We start from the raw sequence: 18,900 nt of genomic DNA on the forward strand, positions 1-18,900 counted from the left end.
ATCTAGGCTTCTCTATTGTACATGCAATTCATCCAAGACTTGAAAACCCTAATCTAGCATACATTGAAATCGAAATCTATAATGAACTAGTTTAGATGATACCTTTCAATGGTTGCAAGAATCCTTTGATCTTCAAGAAGCTTAGTGTCACAAGTGTAACACCTCTAATGGCTTAGAAACACCACAAGAATGAGGATGATGTTTAGGAGAGAGGATGAGAGGCAATAGTCGGCTCCAAGCTTCCAAGGGATCAAGTGGCCGATTTTGCTAGCCCTAGGGGTTCTTATATACTTGAGCTTCTAGGGTTTCAGTCAAAACCCTAATTGGATGACTTAGGTCCTAAGTAACTTGAGAACATTCTGGAATAAGGCCTCCTTGGACGAATTTAAGATGGAATCCTCCTTAATTTCGTCCATGCCCTAATCCATAAGGATTCTCAGCCCAATATCAACTATCACACAATTGACAGTTCCAAGGGCGTATTTAACAAGCATGAAGGTAGGTCCTAGGACCTACCTAAGATTTGAATTTCATTTATAATATATATACCACAAAAATTAGGAACCACCTTAGAAAAAATAAAGGACCTACCTTGAGTTTGTTTTTAAAAAAATCATTTTAAAAGGAGAAAAAAATAAGTTACATGGGGCATTTGTGCTGTTAAATATATAGGGTTAAATATAATATATAGTTTTTATCAAACAATAAGGTATCAATGCACTAATAATCAACTAGTTTTTAATTAAATCGTTCAGTTTTTTCAATTATATTTTAGTCGTTTTTTAAAATTTTAATTTCTGGTGCCTGATCGGTTTTTTAAGTTATATTTCATTAAATCGTGCACGATCCGACCCGGCCCGACCCCTCACAAGTGTTGTTGATTTTTTTTTATCGGCTCCACTTAATTTAGGAACCACGTGATATTTTGTTCTAGATTCGCCACTAGACAGTTCGAGTACCCTTTAATTAATTAATGTCTTTTAGCCACAGAATTAATTCTCAATTAATTCTTGTCTAATATTAATTAAACTATATGATTTCTCTTTTAATATATTATTCATATAATATATTAATAAACCACAACCTCTCTTTCTCCATAAATCATCTTATCAAGTTGTTTTGGTGAAGGCAACCCAAAAGGACCTTGCACAACCGGGTCAAGTACATACCAAATATAGTTACGGGCTTAGACACTAATCCAACATATACTCCCATTAGCCTTGATATACACACAAGACACATCTTCACTCCTAGAAAAACCAAACTCTTTGACCTTCTCATGGAAGCATAGATTGCAGCTGCAAGATGCTTGTTTCAATCCATAGATGGATTTCTCAAGCTTGCACACTCTATTTGGATACTTTGCATCTACAAAACCCTCTGGCTGACTCATATAAACATCTTCAACCTACTTCCTAATAAGGAAAACGGTTTTTACAACCATCTGCCAAATTTCATAGTCATAAAATGTAGTTATGGCGAGCATTATCCGAATAGATTTTATATTGGCCACTAGTGAAAAGGGTTCATCATAGTCAACCCTTGGGGTTTGAGTAAAACCCTTTGCAACCAGTCGAGCCTTGAAAGTATGTACTTTTCCATCCATGTCGGTATTCTTCTTGAAGATCCATTTGCACCCAACTGCCTTTTGACCTGGTACATTATCAACCAAATTCCAAACTTGGTTGTCATACATGGACTTGATCTCGTTTTCAATTGCCTATTTCCACTTAGCAGCCTCAAGGCCTGCCATTGCTTCCTTTTAGTTAGCCGGATCATCCAAATTTATCAGTGTCCTAATACTGACAAACGTGTCACCATCTGTAGTAATATGGAAGCCATAGAACTCAGGTGGCATGCTAACTCTACTGGAATGCCTAAGAGGTAATGACTTGTCTATCGGTCTAAAAGGAACTTCTTACTCTCGTTGAATGCTAGTATCATCGATTGCTTCACTAGTTGACTCTTCAACTTCTTCAAGTTCAATGGTACTCTCGTTGTCCTCTTTTAATATGAGTTCTCCCTCTCGAAAGACTCTCTTTCGTGCTACAAAGACCACGTTCTCACTAGGTCAGTAGAACAAATATCCCAATGAATGCTTTGGGTAACCAATGAAAATATACTTCTCACTTCTAGTCGCTACCTTATCATGATTTTCTCATCTCACGAAAGCTTCGCAACCCTAGACTTTTATATTTGCTAACAAGGTAACTTTCCCCGTCCACATCACGTGCGGTGTCTTGGCAACCTTCTTTGTAGGGACTAGATTGCGGATGTGGGCGGCTGTCTCCAAGGCATACCCCCAAAAGTGAATTGGAAGAGAAGAACGACTCATCATGGAGCAAACCATGTCTAAGAAGGTCTGATTATGCCTATTAGCTACACTATTCAATTCTAGTGTACTAGGAGGAGTCAATTGTGAAACTATTCCACATTCCTTCAGATAGTCATTGAAATCGATAATAAGATACTCTCCGCCTCTATCGGATCTAAGCATGTTTATCTTCCTGCCCAATTGATTCTCGACTTTTTATTTAAACTCTTTGAACTTTTCAAATGTTTATGACTCATTCTTGATTAAGTAGATATAACCATATCTGATATAATCATCAATGAAAGTCACATAGAATCGATTAGCATTCCTTATCGATAATCTGAGAGGTCCACATACATCTGTGTGTATGAGATCCAACAAACCTTCACCTCTTTCACAAGATCCAATGAAAGGTGATTTTGTCATCTTTCCTAAAAGACAAGATTCACATGTATCATCTGAACTAAGATCAAATGATTCCAACACTCCATCCTTTTGGAGTTGGGCGATGCGTTTCTTGTTAATGTGTCCATGACGACAATGCCACAAGCATGCTTTGTTTACACCATTAGAAGAATCAATTTGAAACACAGTATTGCCTAAATTATCAACAAACGTCATAGTTTCATACACACCATCACAAGGTAAAGCTTCAAATATAAAAAAAACATTTTTATAAGCATAAATAGAACCATTCAAATAATTAAATGAATATCTATACCCTTGTCTGAACAATGCATGAAAAGAGATCATGTCTTGTCATTTCTGATGAGTAGCAACAATTTATTAAATCTAAACAAACACCACTACTAAGCACTAGACTACGAACTCCAATCTTGGTAACAAGAGAAGATCACCTATTCCCCATGAACAGGTTCATTCTTCCATGCTCTACCTCCTCACCTTTTTATAGCCCCTGCAAATCAGAACAAATGTCAAATCCACATCATGTATCTAGGACCCAAGAACGAGAAGATGATGATTTGTTAGATGAAATAATGTATAGACCTACATAAGATGGCTTCGCCTTGTCATCCTTGACATCTTGCAGATACTTTGGGCAGATTCTTTTCCAATGCCCCTTATCATTGAAGTAAAAGCAAATAGCCTCTTTGGGATCAGAAGAGGGTGGATGATCAGAACTAGACTTTCCTTTAGGGCCACTACTGGATGGCCATGCATCAGACTTTCCCTTCCATTTTTGCTTGGGATGACTTTTCCTCTTTTTACCCTCTCCTTGTCCAATGGCTAGGAAGGGAGCACTACCAGGAGTGGAGGCTAAACCTTTTCTCTTCATTCATGTTTCAGCTGTCTGCAGAAGGTTGTGCAATTAAGCCAAGGTGGTCTTAATGTTGTTCAAATGATAGGTCAGGATGAACTGATCATAGCAACTTGGTAAGGAGTTAAGGATTGTGTCAATAGCCAGCTCTTCGTCAAAATCCACATTTATCCTAACAAGGCGCTCCACGTATTATTGCGTCCTTTTCACGTGGGCACAGTAAGAGTCTCCCTCCTTGAGCTTGCAATCTATGAGGGCTTTAACCACCTCGTATTTTTCTTGACGAGCTCGCTTGTCGAACTTTTCCATAAGGTTCTTGTTCATCTAATACGGCCAGTAGTCTTCATAAAATCTATGCAACTCAGGGGTCATAGTAGCGACCATGATGCAAGCAACTTTTGTTGCATCATCATAGTGTTTCTTATAGGAGGCTAATTCTTCAGGAGTAGCCTTCTCTTCGTCAATTTCATTTAATTCTTTTTAAGGATATACTCCTTGTTCTCGAAACGAAGGGCCATTTTGATGTTGCGCATCCAGTCATTATAGTTGGTGCCATCCAATGTCACCTTTGAGCAGATGGACAACAACGAGAAGTTATAGTGGTTGGAGGAGGAGGAACCAGAAGCATCAGTTGGAGTAGACATCTATAAAAAAGGTAGTTTTAGTTAGACAAGAATAATCGTTAATATAGTAACCCAAAATAAAATATTAAGGTTAGGACCCAGCTATATAATTCACAACTTAGAAAATGGATGTCGTAATCTAATTGTAAATTTTATAAAGGTAGGTAAATGACGATCTACCAATTCAACCAAGAAAAAATAAGATTGAATTTAAGTGAAATTCCTAGGTCTTTTGAGTTTCATTGAAACTATTCAATGACATGCTTAATCTGAGATTATTCTCTTCTATTTGTGACTGGGATATCGAGGATCACAAAACAGATGTGAATAACCATGCAAATGTGCTTGGTAACCTCATTTTCGTTTATCATCCCAATTGATGTGCTGGTAAACCACACACACTCCATCAACAATGATAATTTATGAGATTCCCATTACAACTCTTTATTAGTCCATATTAGTGTGTTGGTTAACTACACACACTCAATAACGACTCATAAAGTGTAATGTGCAATTTCATGGGTTATCATACTAATTCACATTTTTCCTAAAGTAACCAGATATGGGATTTTAAATAAAAGGTTGTAGTACTTTTAATAGCATTATAATTTTAATGAGATTTAGTTTTCCTATCAAATTCGTTCTTCTAACGACCCTCACTAATCAAGGAAGCGGTGGGTGAGAGTGGACACCCATTCAACTACCATTTTATAGGAAGTTACCTTATACCTCCTTTATAGTACGGAAACGTGAATGAGACATACTAGTGACTTGACTAACTTAATCTTATACATATAATATATGAACAATTAATAACAATATATATAAGGTGTATTTTAAACTTTTCAAAATGCTAGGTTTATTTAATCTTTAAATTTCGAAAATTAATAATTAATTAATTTAAATTTAAAAATTAACCAAATGATTTAATATTTATCCATTAATTAACAATTAATTAAATATATCAAATCAATTAGGGATTAACTAATTAAATTAATAAAACAATTTAATCCTAATCCTTACCCTCTAAATTTTTGAGAATTATGGGTGTAAGATTTATCCAATTTTATAATTATCCCTTTTAATCAAATTAAACTAACAATTATCAAAAATAGGAAACCCTAACCATATAGCAAGTTTTTAAAACTTGGGGAGGAAGGTTAGGGTTTCAAAACCCTAACCCTAATTTCGAAATATAAGGGGATGGGATAGGGTTTCGAGAAACCATAACGCTAGTCGAAATTCTTAGCCTTTTAGAGCTTAATTTCTATAAACCCTAATTGATCAAATTTAACAATTATAGAAATTCAACTGAAAACAAACCAAATACGCTCTGATACCACCGATAGGATTTAGGTAAAACAAGTAAACTTAAAACCCTTAAGTTCACACGCAACCTAAAAGGATCTATGATTTTACTATTGAACCTATAGCTATGAACATTAAATAAGAAACCTAAGAAACCCTAGGAAATTTTCGGAAAACACAAAAGGGTTTTAGGATTACATACTTTGTTCTAGATCTCTTGGAAGCTAGCACCACAAATGTCGAGCCTCTAATGGAATCACACCCAAGATAGCAAGAAGATGACTTGAATGAGGATATAGGAGGTGTAGAATTTCGGCTCTCCCTTAGAAAATATGAGTGGCCGAAAATCTAAGGACTAGGGTCCTTTATATAGTTGAGGAATTTTGGGTCCAAAGCTAATGTTTAAGGGATAAGCCCTAGATTGAATTACTTGGTGACCAAGAAGTCCAATCTCCTTATCCAAGGAGTGTTGGACGAAATCTTCTCAAATTACACTAGAGGATTTTCGTCCACCTCATCCCATGAGGTTCTAGAGCCTTCCTTCCTCAACATTCAATAAATAACCAAACATTCCCTGTACTTTTAATTAATCAAATTAATCCCAAAATTAATTCCAATTAATTTCTGATTAATTATTAATTAAATAATACTTTTTCTAATTAATATGTTATTTTTCATAATATATTAATAATCATCTTTTATTAATCAAATAATAAATTAACCTTTGTATCCAAAAGTCATCCTCTCTAATTGCCAGGTTTGAGGGCAACTCAAAAGGACTGTGCTACTATTAATTGAAGTATATACAAATTTTAGTTATGGGCTTAGACATATAATCCAATAGGTTTTCCCTTATCAGCTATAGATCAGTAGACTTTGAATTAATGATGAATCTAGACTAATAATTAGTCGCAATAAATACTAGACTAAGACTTAGTGATAATGATATTGGGTTACGTCAAAGGAAAAGAGAGTTGCTAGAAGCAAAACGTTGTCCAAAGTTTGAGTCGTCACTTTAACAAGTGAGTGCATAGTTATTTTCATCTTACACATAGATATGAAGTATTTAAGATAAAATTACATGCTATATGTGCCTTTTATCTGTGTTCCTGCTATCTATGCTAGATGAACGATTTATACATGTTTTACTTGATTTAAATTGTATATATATTTTATACCTATAAATATATTAGATAAAGATGTGTATCTGACAGATGATATAGATAATGAAAGATGAATGATGAGAGGCATTGACTTTAAAGATGATCCAGTCGTCTAGCGAAGTATAGATGATGACCATGGACTAATCTAGATAGACCAGTGGAATGCTGACAGGCTCGCAACCTGTAGATGTTTTTGAACTAAGTGTTCACCAGGTGTACTCCATCTCCATCGTAGTTTCCTTACTAACATATATTGTTGAGGAATCCCCTAAGCATTATTGTTTATTCCGAAGATAATGCTTAGGATAGGTCCCATAAATTAGATGCTTTAGGGACAGAAAGTGAGGATAACGAGAATAGGTAATCGGGTTGAATGATTTGATGAAAATAAAGAATTTAGTAATTGTAGGTTGAAAACCTTATGTGCTCACTAGGTTCCAAAGCCCGACCTACTCAGTTTCTTGTATTACAGGTAAAGGCACAAGGGCACAATTGTGATGATCAGATGAGAGATTTATGGATTATAGAGCAGTATATATAAGATGTTTGTAAGGCCTATGTTATTTCTGTTTATGCTTATATACTGTATTGACGATGACATCCCAATGTTTTTAATATAATTAAAATACATTTCTTTGGAAATGATTTGATAATATCTTTATCATATTTTTGGGAACAAATTCTACAATATTACTTTTCAAAAGGATACTCTGATTTTAAATGAAGCATAAACAAATCGCTCTTTCCTCGTCGTGAAATTGGGGATGTCACAATGGTATCAGAGCATTGGTTTAAGAGAACTAGGAATTTGTATGATTTGTAGACTTAAACTTAGAATGCTAAGCGATGATTGTAAGATGAGTGGCTGCCATATGTAGGAAATATACTTGAATAGACATGAGCACTAGATTATTTTAGGAAATATGCTTAAATTACTTTTATGTGCTAAATGATTTATGTTATAGCTATAGGATACCTTATATGCCTTATGATGCTATTATTCGATCGGATTTATGGTCTACTGCCGATCAGATTTGGAAACTTTATGTGTTTTGATTTCTAAATGTTTAATAACGGTATTAGAACTGGCATATAACTTTTTGGAGTGCCAAGGAGGATTTATATGTCTATCGTAAATATAGCTTTCTATATCTTAATTCTCATCACTGTACACCAAACATCTGATTTGGTGTATATATCGACATGGTGAGAACTTGCATCGGATTAGGAAATGCTAATGGAAACCAGCAGCCTGAGCCACGAGTAATTGAGTGTGTGGCAAAGGTAGCAGCTGCACCGGAACCTATAACATTGGCAATGATACAGGCGATGTTCGATCGTCAAATGGAGGAGACAAGGCGTTTACTTCAATAGAATAGGGATGAGCCTACTGTGCCTGTTGTGCAGCCCGAACTGAATGAAGAACTGTTGGAAGAGGTAAATTACAATTGTACTGTGAGTCAATTTGAACCCCGAGTGGTAATGAGGAACAACCTAGACATAGGGATTGATAAGGATGGGCATATGTATAAGAAATTATTGGGTGCCAAGCCACCAGGTCTTTCTGGAAGCCCAAAGCCAGTAGAGAATATGGACTGGATCTCCGAGATGGAAATGGTATTTGAAATTTGCAACTATAGCAACAAGCAGAAAACCGTCTTTGTAGTCAAACAACTGAAGACTGGGTTTTTAATTTGGTGGAAGCTGTTGGCAGATACAATGCCACAGGGAGAAGCCCTGAGGATGTCTTGGGAAGCATTCCTGGAGCAGTTGAGAATGCAGTACTACTCGGAGGTGGATCTGATAGACCTAAACAATGAGTTTGAAAACCTAAAGAAAGGGAATATAAGTGTTAATGATTATGCCATTGCATTCACCGAGAAGATGAATCTATTCCCGTACTTGGTGCCTACTAAACTCTCCAAGGCAGAAAGGTTTTCTAACGGATTACCAGTAGACTTTATTCCAACAGTAAAAATGGCAACTACTTTGAAGACAACCGTTAGAGCAACCAAGAATGTGGAGACCCAACTTCGGGAGAAGGGTCTGGAGAGGACAGAGGTAGGAGAGAAAAGGAAGTTTGATGGTTCTTCAAGGTCAAACAAGCAAAGATGATTTTCAAAATCTGATTCCAAGAAGTTTTGAGGAGGAGGAGGTGTACCAAAATGGTGTGATAAGTGCAAGAAGAAGCACTCTAGAAAATATGGCGAGGAGTTGACTTGTTTCAAGTGCGGGAAAACTGGTCATTATGCCAATGAGTGTACATTGAACAAGAGGGTGTGTTACGGATGTAATGAAGAAGGGAATATTGCTAGGGACTACCCGAAGAAGAAAGAGGAGGCAAAGCCTAATGTGCCGCCAATAGAAATGGCAAGAGCATTCCAAATGATCATTGATGAAGCAGGTGACGATGCAAGGGATCAAGAGTAAGGATATATATATATATATATATATATATATATATATATATATATATATATATATATATATATATATATATATATATATATATCTAAAGATCGAGATATAAAGTAGCCATATTCATAGCATCATGTGGTGTAGCCTAATATAAGACACGTAGTATACGGTGAACTTGAATATCTATGTAATCGTTTCAAGAATAAAATAAATCTTAGTTATGTTATCCGATGTGTTAAATGACTATGTGAAATTCTTGTATGGTGACTTGGAAAACTAAGAGGCAATTCTTGGGACAAGTATGAGTAGATATGAATGGTAGTAGAGGCCTATACTACCGGAAGCACAGTAATCACACTTAGATTAGGGAAAGTCACAAGGTTACCAAGGCATTGGTAGTTGAGTTTGTTTCGTTTGTTTATGTCGTTACCATCGTTTCGGAAATGACTAAGAAGATGATTGCGATAGGTTTTATTCAAAACAAAAGACTCTTAAGTTCACATGCAACCTAAAGATCTATGTTTTCACTATTGAACCTATAACTATGAATATCAAATAATAAACTATATATGGAATAGGCAATTTTTGAAAATACGAAAAAGGTTTAGAATTACATACCTTAATGTTATTGTAGTAAATAACAATGATCCTTCACCTGTAGATCTCTTGGAAGCCAGCACCACAAATGTCATGCTTCTAATGTAATCACAGCGAAGCTAGCAAGAAGATAACTTGAAGGAGGAGAGGGGAGGTATGAATTTAGGCTATCCCTTGTGAATAATAGGTGGCCGAAATTCTAAGGGATAGGGTCCTTTATATAGTGGTTCAAGGAAACCCTAGATGACCCTAATTTGAATTAAATAATATTAATTCAAATTTAGTAATTATCCAGCTTTCTATTTATCCACATGGGATATTCTAGAAACCTTAGAATATCCCCAAAAACCGTCCAACCCTTAAGATGGAAGGTTCTAGAGCCTTTTGCTCAACTATTGAACAATTATACATCAGACCCTGCACTTTTAATTAATTCCATTAATCCCAAAATTAGTTCTAATTAATATCTGATCAATTATTAATTAAATAATAACGTTTCTAATTAATATATTATTTTCATAATATATTAATAAACTTCTTATTTTAATTTAATAATCAAATAATAAATTAACCTCTTCTCTAAAAGTCATCTTGTCCAATTGCTAGGTTTGAGGGTAACCCAAAAGAACTGTGCTACTATCAATTCAAGTATATACCAATTATAGTTATGGGCTTAGACACCTAATCCAATAGTATCCCAATTGGACAAGTTTTTAACTATAACTGTTAGTAAAACTTCTGAAGTGATATGAAAATTATAGTTTCCAAAAGCCGCTGCCGAACTCTAACCCAGTCAGTTACGCGTCCTAATATAAGTGATCATATAATCCTCCATTTTGCAAGATATCATTCGGATATGAGACATGGAATTCAAACAATCTCATTGTCCAAGACTTTGTTTCCCGATTTCTGATTTATGATGATATAGGACTTCCAATCGAACACATGAATTTAGTCCTGGCTAGGCCCAACACTATAAGTCAACACCAAAACACTGAGGGGCCCAAATATATCTCTTTTCCTGTTAGGGAAAAAGGAACAAATAAACTTTGACTCAAATGCTTGCATCTTTTACTCATCAAATCATGCATGACAATACGTTTTATAACATCAATTTACTGATGTGTTTATGCATTACCAATGTACAACCGACTTGTAAATTACAACTCGTATATCTCCATTTTAAGATCATAAGATATTATCGTCTCAGAATTACTCGTGATAGAATCCATGAAGTAATTCTCTAAGCGTGGGTTTATCCAATACTTAAGTCACCATTTCTAAGTACTCATGAACATTACATCAATTCTATTGTTATGTCTAACTCCCTTAGACAATCTACAATCCAATTCATGGCAGTCTTAATTAACTACTTATTTCCAAAAGTACAAATAACTGTGGAATTAAATAATAATATTATTCGGGAAGTCAAACATGCAAAACGAAACACAAAATAAATAATTGACAAAAGGCAGTAAACAAACTCATAAATAATTCTTCATTATTTAATCACCAAAAATCAATTACATTTACTTTGTTACAAGTTTCAAATAACTATCTAACTACTAAAACTAATATCATCTCTTAGACCAATGCTCCTAGCATGCTGACTATGCTTGACCCTTCTCGAAGCCTTCGTCTAAGGATCTGCAAGATTTTCTTCTGATGATACCCTCTTCACGATGATATGACCTTCTTTTACCCTATGTCTGATGTAATGGTACTTTATGTCGATATGTCTGGACTTTCCATGATCTCTTGGTTCCTTAGTCAAGGCAACCGCTCCTTCATTATCGCAGAAAAGTTCCATTGGCTCCTGAATGGTCGGGAAATCTCTAAGGTCACCGATAAAGTTCCTTAACCAAGTCGCCTCCTTTGATGCTTCACTTGCAGCTATGTACTCTGATTCATAGTTTGAATCAACCACCGTGTCATGCTTGGAACTGTTCCAAGTTACAGATCCACCATTTAGAGTGAACATCCAGCCTGACTGAGAACGAAATGTATCTCTGTCTGTCTAAAACCTGGTGTCACTGTATCCAATCACTCTCGATGTATCACTGCCACGAAAGACTAGAAGTATGTCCTTCGTCTTCTACAAATACTTGAGAATGTTTCTAATCGTTGTCCAATGAGCTTTAATGGGATTTCCATGATAACGACTAACCATGCTCAAGGCAAAAGACACATCATGGCGAGTACATGTCATAGTGTATATGATCTACCCTACAACCGAAGCATAAGCTGCTAAACTCATATCAACTATATCTTCATTTGTACTAGGAATTTGAGTCTTACTCAATTTGGTACTGCTCTAGATAGGTAACTCTCCTTTCTTGGAATTTTCCATACAAAATCTCTTTAGTACTTTATCCAAGTATGTACTTTGACTAATCCAATTAGTCTATTCTTTCTATCTCTCAATATACTTATCCCGAGAATATAGGATGCTTCTCCAAGGTCTTTAGTGTCAAAACACTTTCCAAGCCAATACTAATCTTCTTGCAAAGTTGGAATGACGTATCCCATGACTAGTATGTCAACGACATATACCACCAAAAAAGTCACTATACTCCCACTAGCCTTGATATACACATGAGACTCATCTTCACTCCTAGAGAAATCAAACTCTTTGACTTTCTTATGGAAGCAAAGATTCCAATTGCAAGATGCTTGTTTTAATCCGTAGACGGATTTCTCAAGCTTGCACACTCTATTTGGAAACTTTGCATCTACAATACCCTCTGGCCGACTCATGTAAACATCTTCAACCAACTTCCCGTAAGGAAAGCGGTTTTGATATCCATATGCTAAATTTCATAGTCATGAAAGGAAGCTATCACGGCCATTATACTAATATATTTTATCTTGACTACTGGTGAGAAGGTCTCATCATAGTCAACCCCTGGGGTTTGAGTGAATTCCTTCACAACTAGTCGAGCCTTGAAGGTGTGCACATTTCCATCCATGTCAGTATTCTTCTTGAAGATCCATTTACACCCAGCTATCTTTCTAACCTGGTACATCATTAACCAGATTCCAAACTTGGTTGTCATACATGTACTTGATCTCTCTGTCCATTGCCTTTTTCCATTTAGCAGCCTCGGGGCTTGCCATTTCTTCCTTGGAGCTAGCAGGCTCATCCAAATTTATCAGTGTCCTATCACTGTGTAACACCGGGTTTTGAGAGTGTTCGATTGTGTCTTTAGAGGCCAAGGGTATAAGCGTGATCTGACGATTCGGTCTTTTATGGGTCTCGGGTTTTATTCGAAAGGTTTTAAGGCTTGGGGTGTAGCTAGGAGTGTAGGGCTTCTTGCCACCTTTTCGTGGATATAAAGTTCGTCGGAAACGGACTTAGAACGAAGAAGTTTTAGTACTTTGAAGTTGTTGGTAGAATTAGTCCCTAAATGGAAAAGCTTGCATTTCAGCCCATGCATGCAAGGTGGCAGCCAGGTGAGTACGCCCAACGTAAGCTGGGGTACGCCCAGCGTAGTGTTAGAAAAGGAATCGCGGGTGATAAAGACGTACGCCCAGCATACGGGGATTACGCCCAGGACCTCCAAAACCCTAATTTTTAGGGTTGGATCACTATTTAAAGCACCTAAAGTCTGAGGGGGTGCACCTCCCTTTCATTCTCAGAGCCTTAAACCCTGATTTCGAGTGGTAGCTTCATCCAAGAGTGTTGTGAGCATTGTGGGTGCATTTTGGGTGCATTTTGGAGCCCTGTTGCGCCATCAGGTTTTGGGGTTGATATTTATTTGTGGAGGCTCATTATGGTTTTGAGCCCGATTTGGAAATTGGGCCATTAAAGGAACTATGGACATTATAGTGTCGGGCTTTTGTTTTGGGATTGGGCCTTTGTTTTGGATCATACTGGGCCAAGGGTAGAATGGTCATTTTACCCCATGCATGGATTAGGGATTATGGTATGGGACCCAATTGCTAATTGGGTATATTGATTGGTAGTGGCAGCTCGGGAAGCTGGCGGGGCAGCAGCTAAGGAATTCATGCGGGAAGCTTCTGCAGTGCGAGGTGAGTCTTCTCACCATACCAATGGGTCTAAGGCACCAAGGCCGGCGCATTTATTTAGTTGTGATTATTGTTGCGAATGTGCTATTAATACATTATGTATTTATGTGAAGAACTTGTGGGGGAACCCCCACAAGGTATTCACATAAATACATAATGTATCAATAGCACATTCGCAACAATCATCACAACTAAATAAATGGGTCGGCCTTGGTGCCTTAGACCCATTGGTATGGTGAGAAGACTCACCTCGCACTGCAGAAGCTTCCCGCATGAATTCCTTAGTTGCTGCCCCGCCAGCTTCCTGAGCTTCCACTACCAATCAATACACCCAGTTAGTAATTGGGTCCCATACCATAATCCCTAATCCATGCATGGGGTAAAATGACCATTCTACCCCTGGCCCAGTATGATCCAAAACTTAGGCCCAATCCCAAAACAAAAGTCCGACACTATAATGTCCATAAGTCCTTTCATGGCCTAATTTCCAAATTGGGCTCAAAACCATAATGGGCCTCCACAAATAAATATCAACCCCAAAACCTGATGGCCCAACAGGGCCCTAAAACACAAACTCCAAAACCATAAAATCCATAAAGGCCTATGCATGGCCCAATTTGCTAAAGTGGGCCCAATCCCTCTAATGGGCCCCACACTAAGCCCAAAAATATTCTTGGCCCAAAACATCTAACTTCTGATGGCCCACTAAGACCCAAAGTCCATTGCTTGGCCCAACCCAAGGCCCAAAACACACCAAGCCCATAACGGATGAGTACGCGGGGCGTACTCTTCTGTACGCTAAACGTACTGGCTGAATAGAGTGTACGATGCGCGTACCTGCATGTACGCCCAGCGTACCCCTCTGTTAAGCCACTTTTCCATTAAGTGCTTAATACTCTACTCCAGAAGCTACAATTACAGATCCAAGTCCTCTACCACGTCTTAAACCATAAAGTTGATTACTTGATGGCTTTGCATGTCCCACATAAGCTCAAACTCCAAAAATGATGATCTACTTCCATGAAAATGGTCTTAACTCATGCATGAACCCATTAAGACCTCCAAGATGGCAACTTTCTGCCTTAGGGACTCATTTAACACTGAGAGTGGCAACTCTAAGCCTAAGAATCGGATTTCAACCATAAAGCTTCATCATTGGGACCAAAATGAACTAAAACTCACAATGCTAGATCTAAGAGATGAATGATCAAGATCAAAGATTTATACCTTCATCAAGCTGAGAATGAGTCCCAAAAGCCAGATCCACAAGCTCCTCCTTGATTCCCATCTTTGCAACAAGTTCCATCTTCTTGAAATGCACCAAAAAGCACCCAAAATGCACCCACAAAGCTCACAACACTCTTGGATGAAGCTACCACTCGAAATCAGGGTTTAAGGCTCTGAGAATGAAAGGGAGGCGCACCCCCTCAGACTTTAGGTGCTTTAAATAGTGAGCCAACCCAAAAAATTAGGGTTTTTGAGGTCTTGGACGTACGCTGGGCGTAATCCCCGTACGCTGGGCGTACGTCTTTAGCACCCGCGATTCCTTTTCTAACACTAAGTTGGGCGTACTCACCTGGCTGCCACCTTGCATGCATGGGCTGAAATGCAAGCTTTTCCATTCAGGGACCAATTCTGCCAACAACTTCAAAGTAATAAAACTTCTTCGTTCTAAGTCTGTTTCCGACGAACTTTATATCCACGAAAAGGTGGCAAGAAGCCCTACGCTCCTAGCTACACCCCAATCCTTGAAACATTTCGAATAAAACCCGAGACCCATAAAAGACTGAATCGTTAGATCATGCTTATACCCATAAAAGACCGTATTTGGTATGATAGTTGTCTTTGTGATACTTGCATGGAAGACCCCGGGGGGTTCCCGAGGCAGTTGGACATAAGACCATGTGGGGGTTCCCATGGCTTTCCAGGCTAAGACCATGTGGGGGTTCCCATGGCAGTGGGCTAAGATCATGTGGGGGTTGCAGTGACACCCGGTGTAAGACCTCGGAGGGTTTCCAGGGCATCCTTATATGTTTTTATGTTTATCTCATATGTTTGTATGTGTAGTTTGCATTATGTTTTGTTTGGCAGGAAGACCTTGTGGGGGTTCCCAAGGCAGGAAGACCATGTGGGGGTTCCCATGGCAGATAAGACCACGTGGGGATTCCTGTGGCACTAGGTGTAAGACCCTGGAGGGTTTCCATGACTTCCTTATATGATTATATACAGGGCTTATATGGTAGAGATAGCTTTTACAGCTATTATGATATGTGTTATGTGGATTGTGTGTGGGGTATGCTCTGGGGGACTCGCTAAGCTTTGTGCTTACGGTTTACAATTTTGGTTTCAGGTATCATCGATTTGGAAAAGAAGAGCTCGGATTGATTGCAGTGCACACACCTATGATTTCTGCAATGAATGATTTTCGGATGAACTCTGATAAATGATTCACTTAACATGGATTTGAAATGTTTGAAATAAATGGTATCAATGTTTTAGCTATATTAAAAAGTGAAATTTTTACCCTTGATTTTTGAGTCGTTACACACTGACAAATGTGTCACCATCTGTAGTAATATGGAAGCCATAGAACTCAGGTGGCATGCTAACTCTTCTGAAACGCCTAAGAGGTAATGACTTGTCTTTCGGTTCAACATGAATCTCTTCCTTTGGTTGACTGGTAGTATGATCTAAGGTTCCTTCACTTGTTGGCTCTTGAATTTCTTCAATGTCAATGGTACTCCTACAGTCGTCTTTGAATATTAGCTCTCTCTCTCTCTCTCTCTCACTCACTCTCTTGAAAGACTCCTCTTCATGCTGCAAAGACCACATTCTCACTAGATCCGTAGAATAATTATCGAATGATTGCTTTGGGTAACAAATGAAAATACACTTCTCATTTCTAGATGCTAGCTTATCATGAGTCTCTCGTCTGACAAAAGCTTCGCAACTCCAGACTTTGATATGTTCTAATAAGGGAACTTTACCCGTCCACATATCATGAGCTATTTTGGCAACCTTATTTATAGGGACAAGATTGAGGACGTGGGCGGCTATCTCTAAGGCATACCCTTAGAAGTGAATTGGAAGAAAAGAATGACTCAACTTGAAACGAACCAGGTCTAAAAAGGTCTGATTACACCTCTCATCCACACCATTCAATTGTGGTGTCCTAGGAGGAGTCAGTTGTGAAAATATTCCACATTCCTTTAGATAGTTGTTGAACTCGATACTAAGATACTCTCCGCCTCTATCGGATCTAAGCATCTTTATCTTCCTACCCAACTGATTCTCGACTTCATGTTTAAAGTCTTTGAAATTTTCAAAGATTTCCGACTTATGCTTGATTAAGTAGATATAACCATACTTGCTATAATCATCTGTGAAAAGTTACATAAAATTGATTAGCATCCCTTATAGATAATCTGAAAGGTCCACACACATATGTATGTACGAGATCCAACAAACCTTCACCTCTTTCACAAGATCCAGTGAAGGGTAATTTTGTCATCTTTCCTAAAAGACAAGATTCACATGTATCATCTGACCTTAGGTCAAATGATTCCAACACTCCATCCTTTTGGAGTTGGGCAATGCATTTCTTGTTAATATGTCCAAGACAATAATGCCACAAGCATGATTTCTCTACACCATTAGACGAATCAATATGAAAAACATTGTTGCCTAAATTATCAACACACGTCACAGTTTCAAACACATCATCACAAGGTAAAGATTCAAATATAAAAAAAAACCATTCTTATAAGCAGAAATAGAACCATTCAAATCATTAAATGAATATCTAAAAACTTGTCTGAATAAAGAATGAAAAGAAATAATGTTATGTATCATCTCTGATGAGTAGCAACAATTTATTCAATCTAAACAAACACCACTACTAAGCACTGGACTATAAACTCCAATCTTGGTAACAGGAGAAGATCGCCTATTCCCCATGATCATATTCATTCATCCGTCTCCACCTCCTCTTTTTTCTCTTAGCCCCTGCAAATCAGAACAAATATGAAATCCACATCGTGTATCAAGGACCCAAGAACGAGAAGATGATGAGTTATTATATGAAATAGTGTATATACCTACAGAAGATGGCTTCACTTTTCCATCCTTGATGTTTGGCAGATACTTTGGGCAGCTTCGTTTCCAATGCTCCTTATCATTGCAGTAAAAGCGTGTGGCCACTTTGGGATCAAAAGTGTGAGGAATTTCATAACTGGGCTTTCCTTTGGGTCCATTGCTTGACAACCTAACATAAGATTTTCCTTTCCAATTTTGTTTAGGAGGACCTTTCCTCTTCTTCCCCTTTCGCTATCCAATAGCCAGAACGAGATCACTAGCAGGAGTGGAGGCTAAACCTTTTCCTTTTATCCCCGCTTCATCTGTCTGAATAAGGTTGTGCAATTGAGCCAAGGTGGTCTTAGTGTCGTTCAAATGATAGGTCAAGATGAACTGATCATAACAACTTGGTAATGAGTTTAAGACTACATCAATATCCAACTCCTCATCAAAGTGCACATTTAGCCTAACAAGGTGCTCCATGTATCGTTGCATTCTCTGCACGTGGGCACAAACTAAGTCTCCTTCCTTGAGCTTGCAATCCATGAGGGCTTTGACCACCTCATACTTTTCTTGACAAGCTCGCTTATGGAACTTTTCCACAAGGTCCTTGTTCATCTCATACGGCCAGTAGTCTTCATAAAATCTCTGCAACTCAGGGGTCATAGTAGCGACCATGATGCAATAAAATTTTGTCGCATCATCATAGTGTTTCTTGTAGGAGGCTAATTCTTCAGGAGTGTTCTTCTCTTCGTCAAATTCATTCAAATCTTTTCAAGGACATACTCCTTGTTCTCAAAATGAAGGGACATTTTCATGTTGCACATCCAATCGTTGTAGTTGGTGGCATCCAATGTCACGTTTTAGCAGATTGACAATAACGAGAAGTTATGGTGGTTGGAGGAGGAGGAAGCAGAAGCATCAGTTGGAGTAGACATCTATAAAAAGAAGGTACTTTTAGTTAGATAAGAATAATCCTTAATATAGTAACCCCAAATAAAATATTAAGGCTAGGACCCAACTATATAATTCACAACATAGAAAAGGGATGCCGTGATCTAATTGTAAATTTTATAAAGGTAGGTAAATGACGAT

General features: G+C 37.7%; 2 protein-coding genes across 2 annotated transcripts; one reads left to right on the forward strand and one right to left on the reverse strand.

The window, feature by feature from the left end:
• Window positions 1–8,169: 8,169 nt before the first annotated feature.
• LOC145121764 (uncharacterized) lies at window positions 8,170–8,802 on the forward strand. The gene has a single exon (XM_079057463.1). The coding sequence runs from the start codon at window positions 8,170–8,172 to the stop codon at window positions 8,800–8,802; it is 633 nt and encodes a 210-aa protein (XP_078913589.1).
• Window positions 8,803–18,057: 9,255 nt separating this feature from the next.
• Window positions 18,058–18,471, reverse strand: LOC145121765 (uncharacterized). Its single transcript, XM_079057465.1, has one exon. The coding sequence runs from the start codon at window positions 18,469–18,471 to the stop codon at window positions 18,058–18,060; it is 414 nt and encodes a 137-aa protein (XP_078913591.1).
• Window positions 18,472–18,900: the final 429 nt, after the last annotated feature.

This window comes from Lactuca virosa, chromosome 6 (assembly GCF_052849685.1).
Source record: "Lactuca virosa cultivar CGN04683 chromosome 6, Lactuca_virosa_CGN04683_v6, whole genome shotgun sequence".
In the NCBI taxonomy this organism is placed as follows: Eukaryota; Viridiplantae; Streptophyta; class Magnoliopsida; order Asterales; family Asteraceae; genus Lactuca; species Lactuca virosa.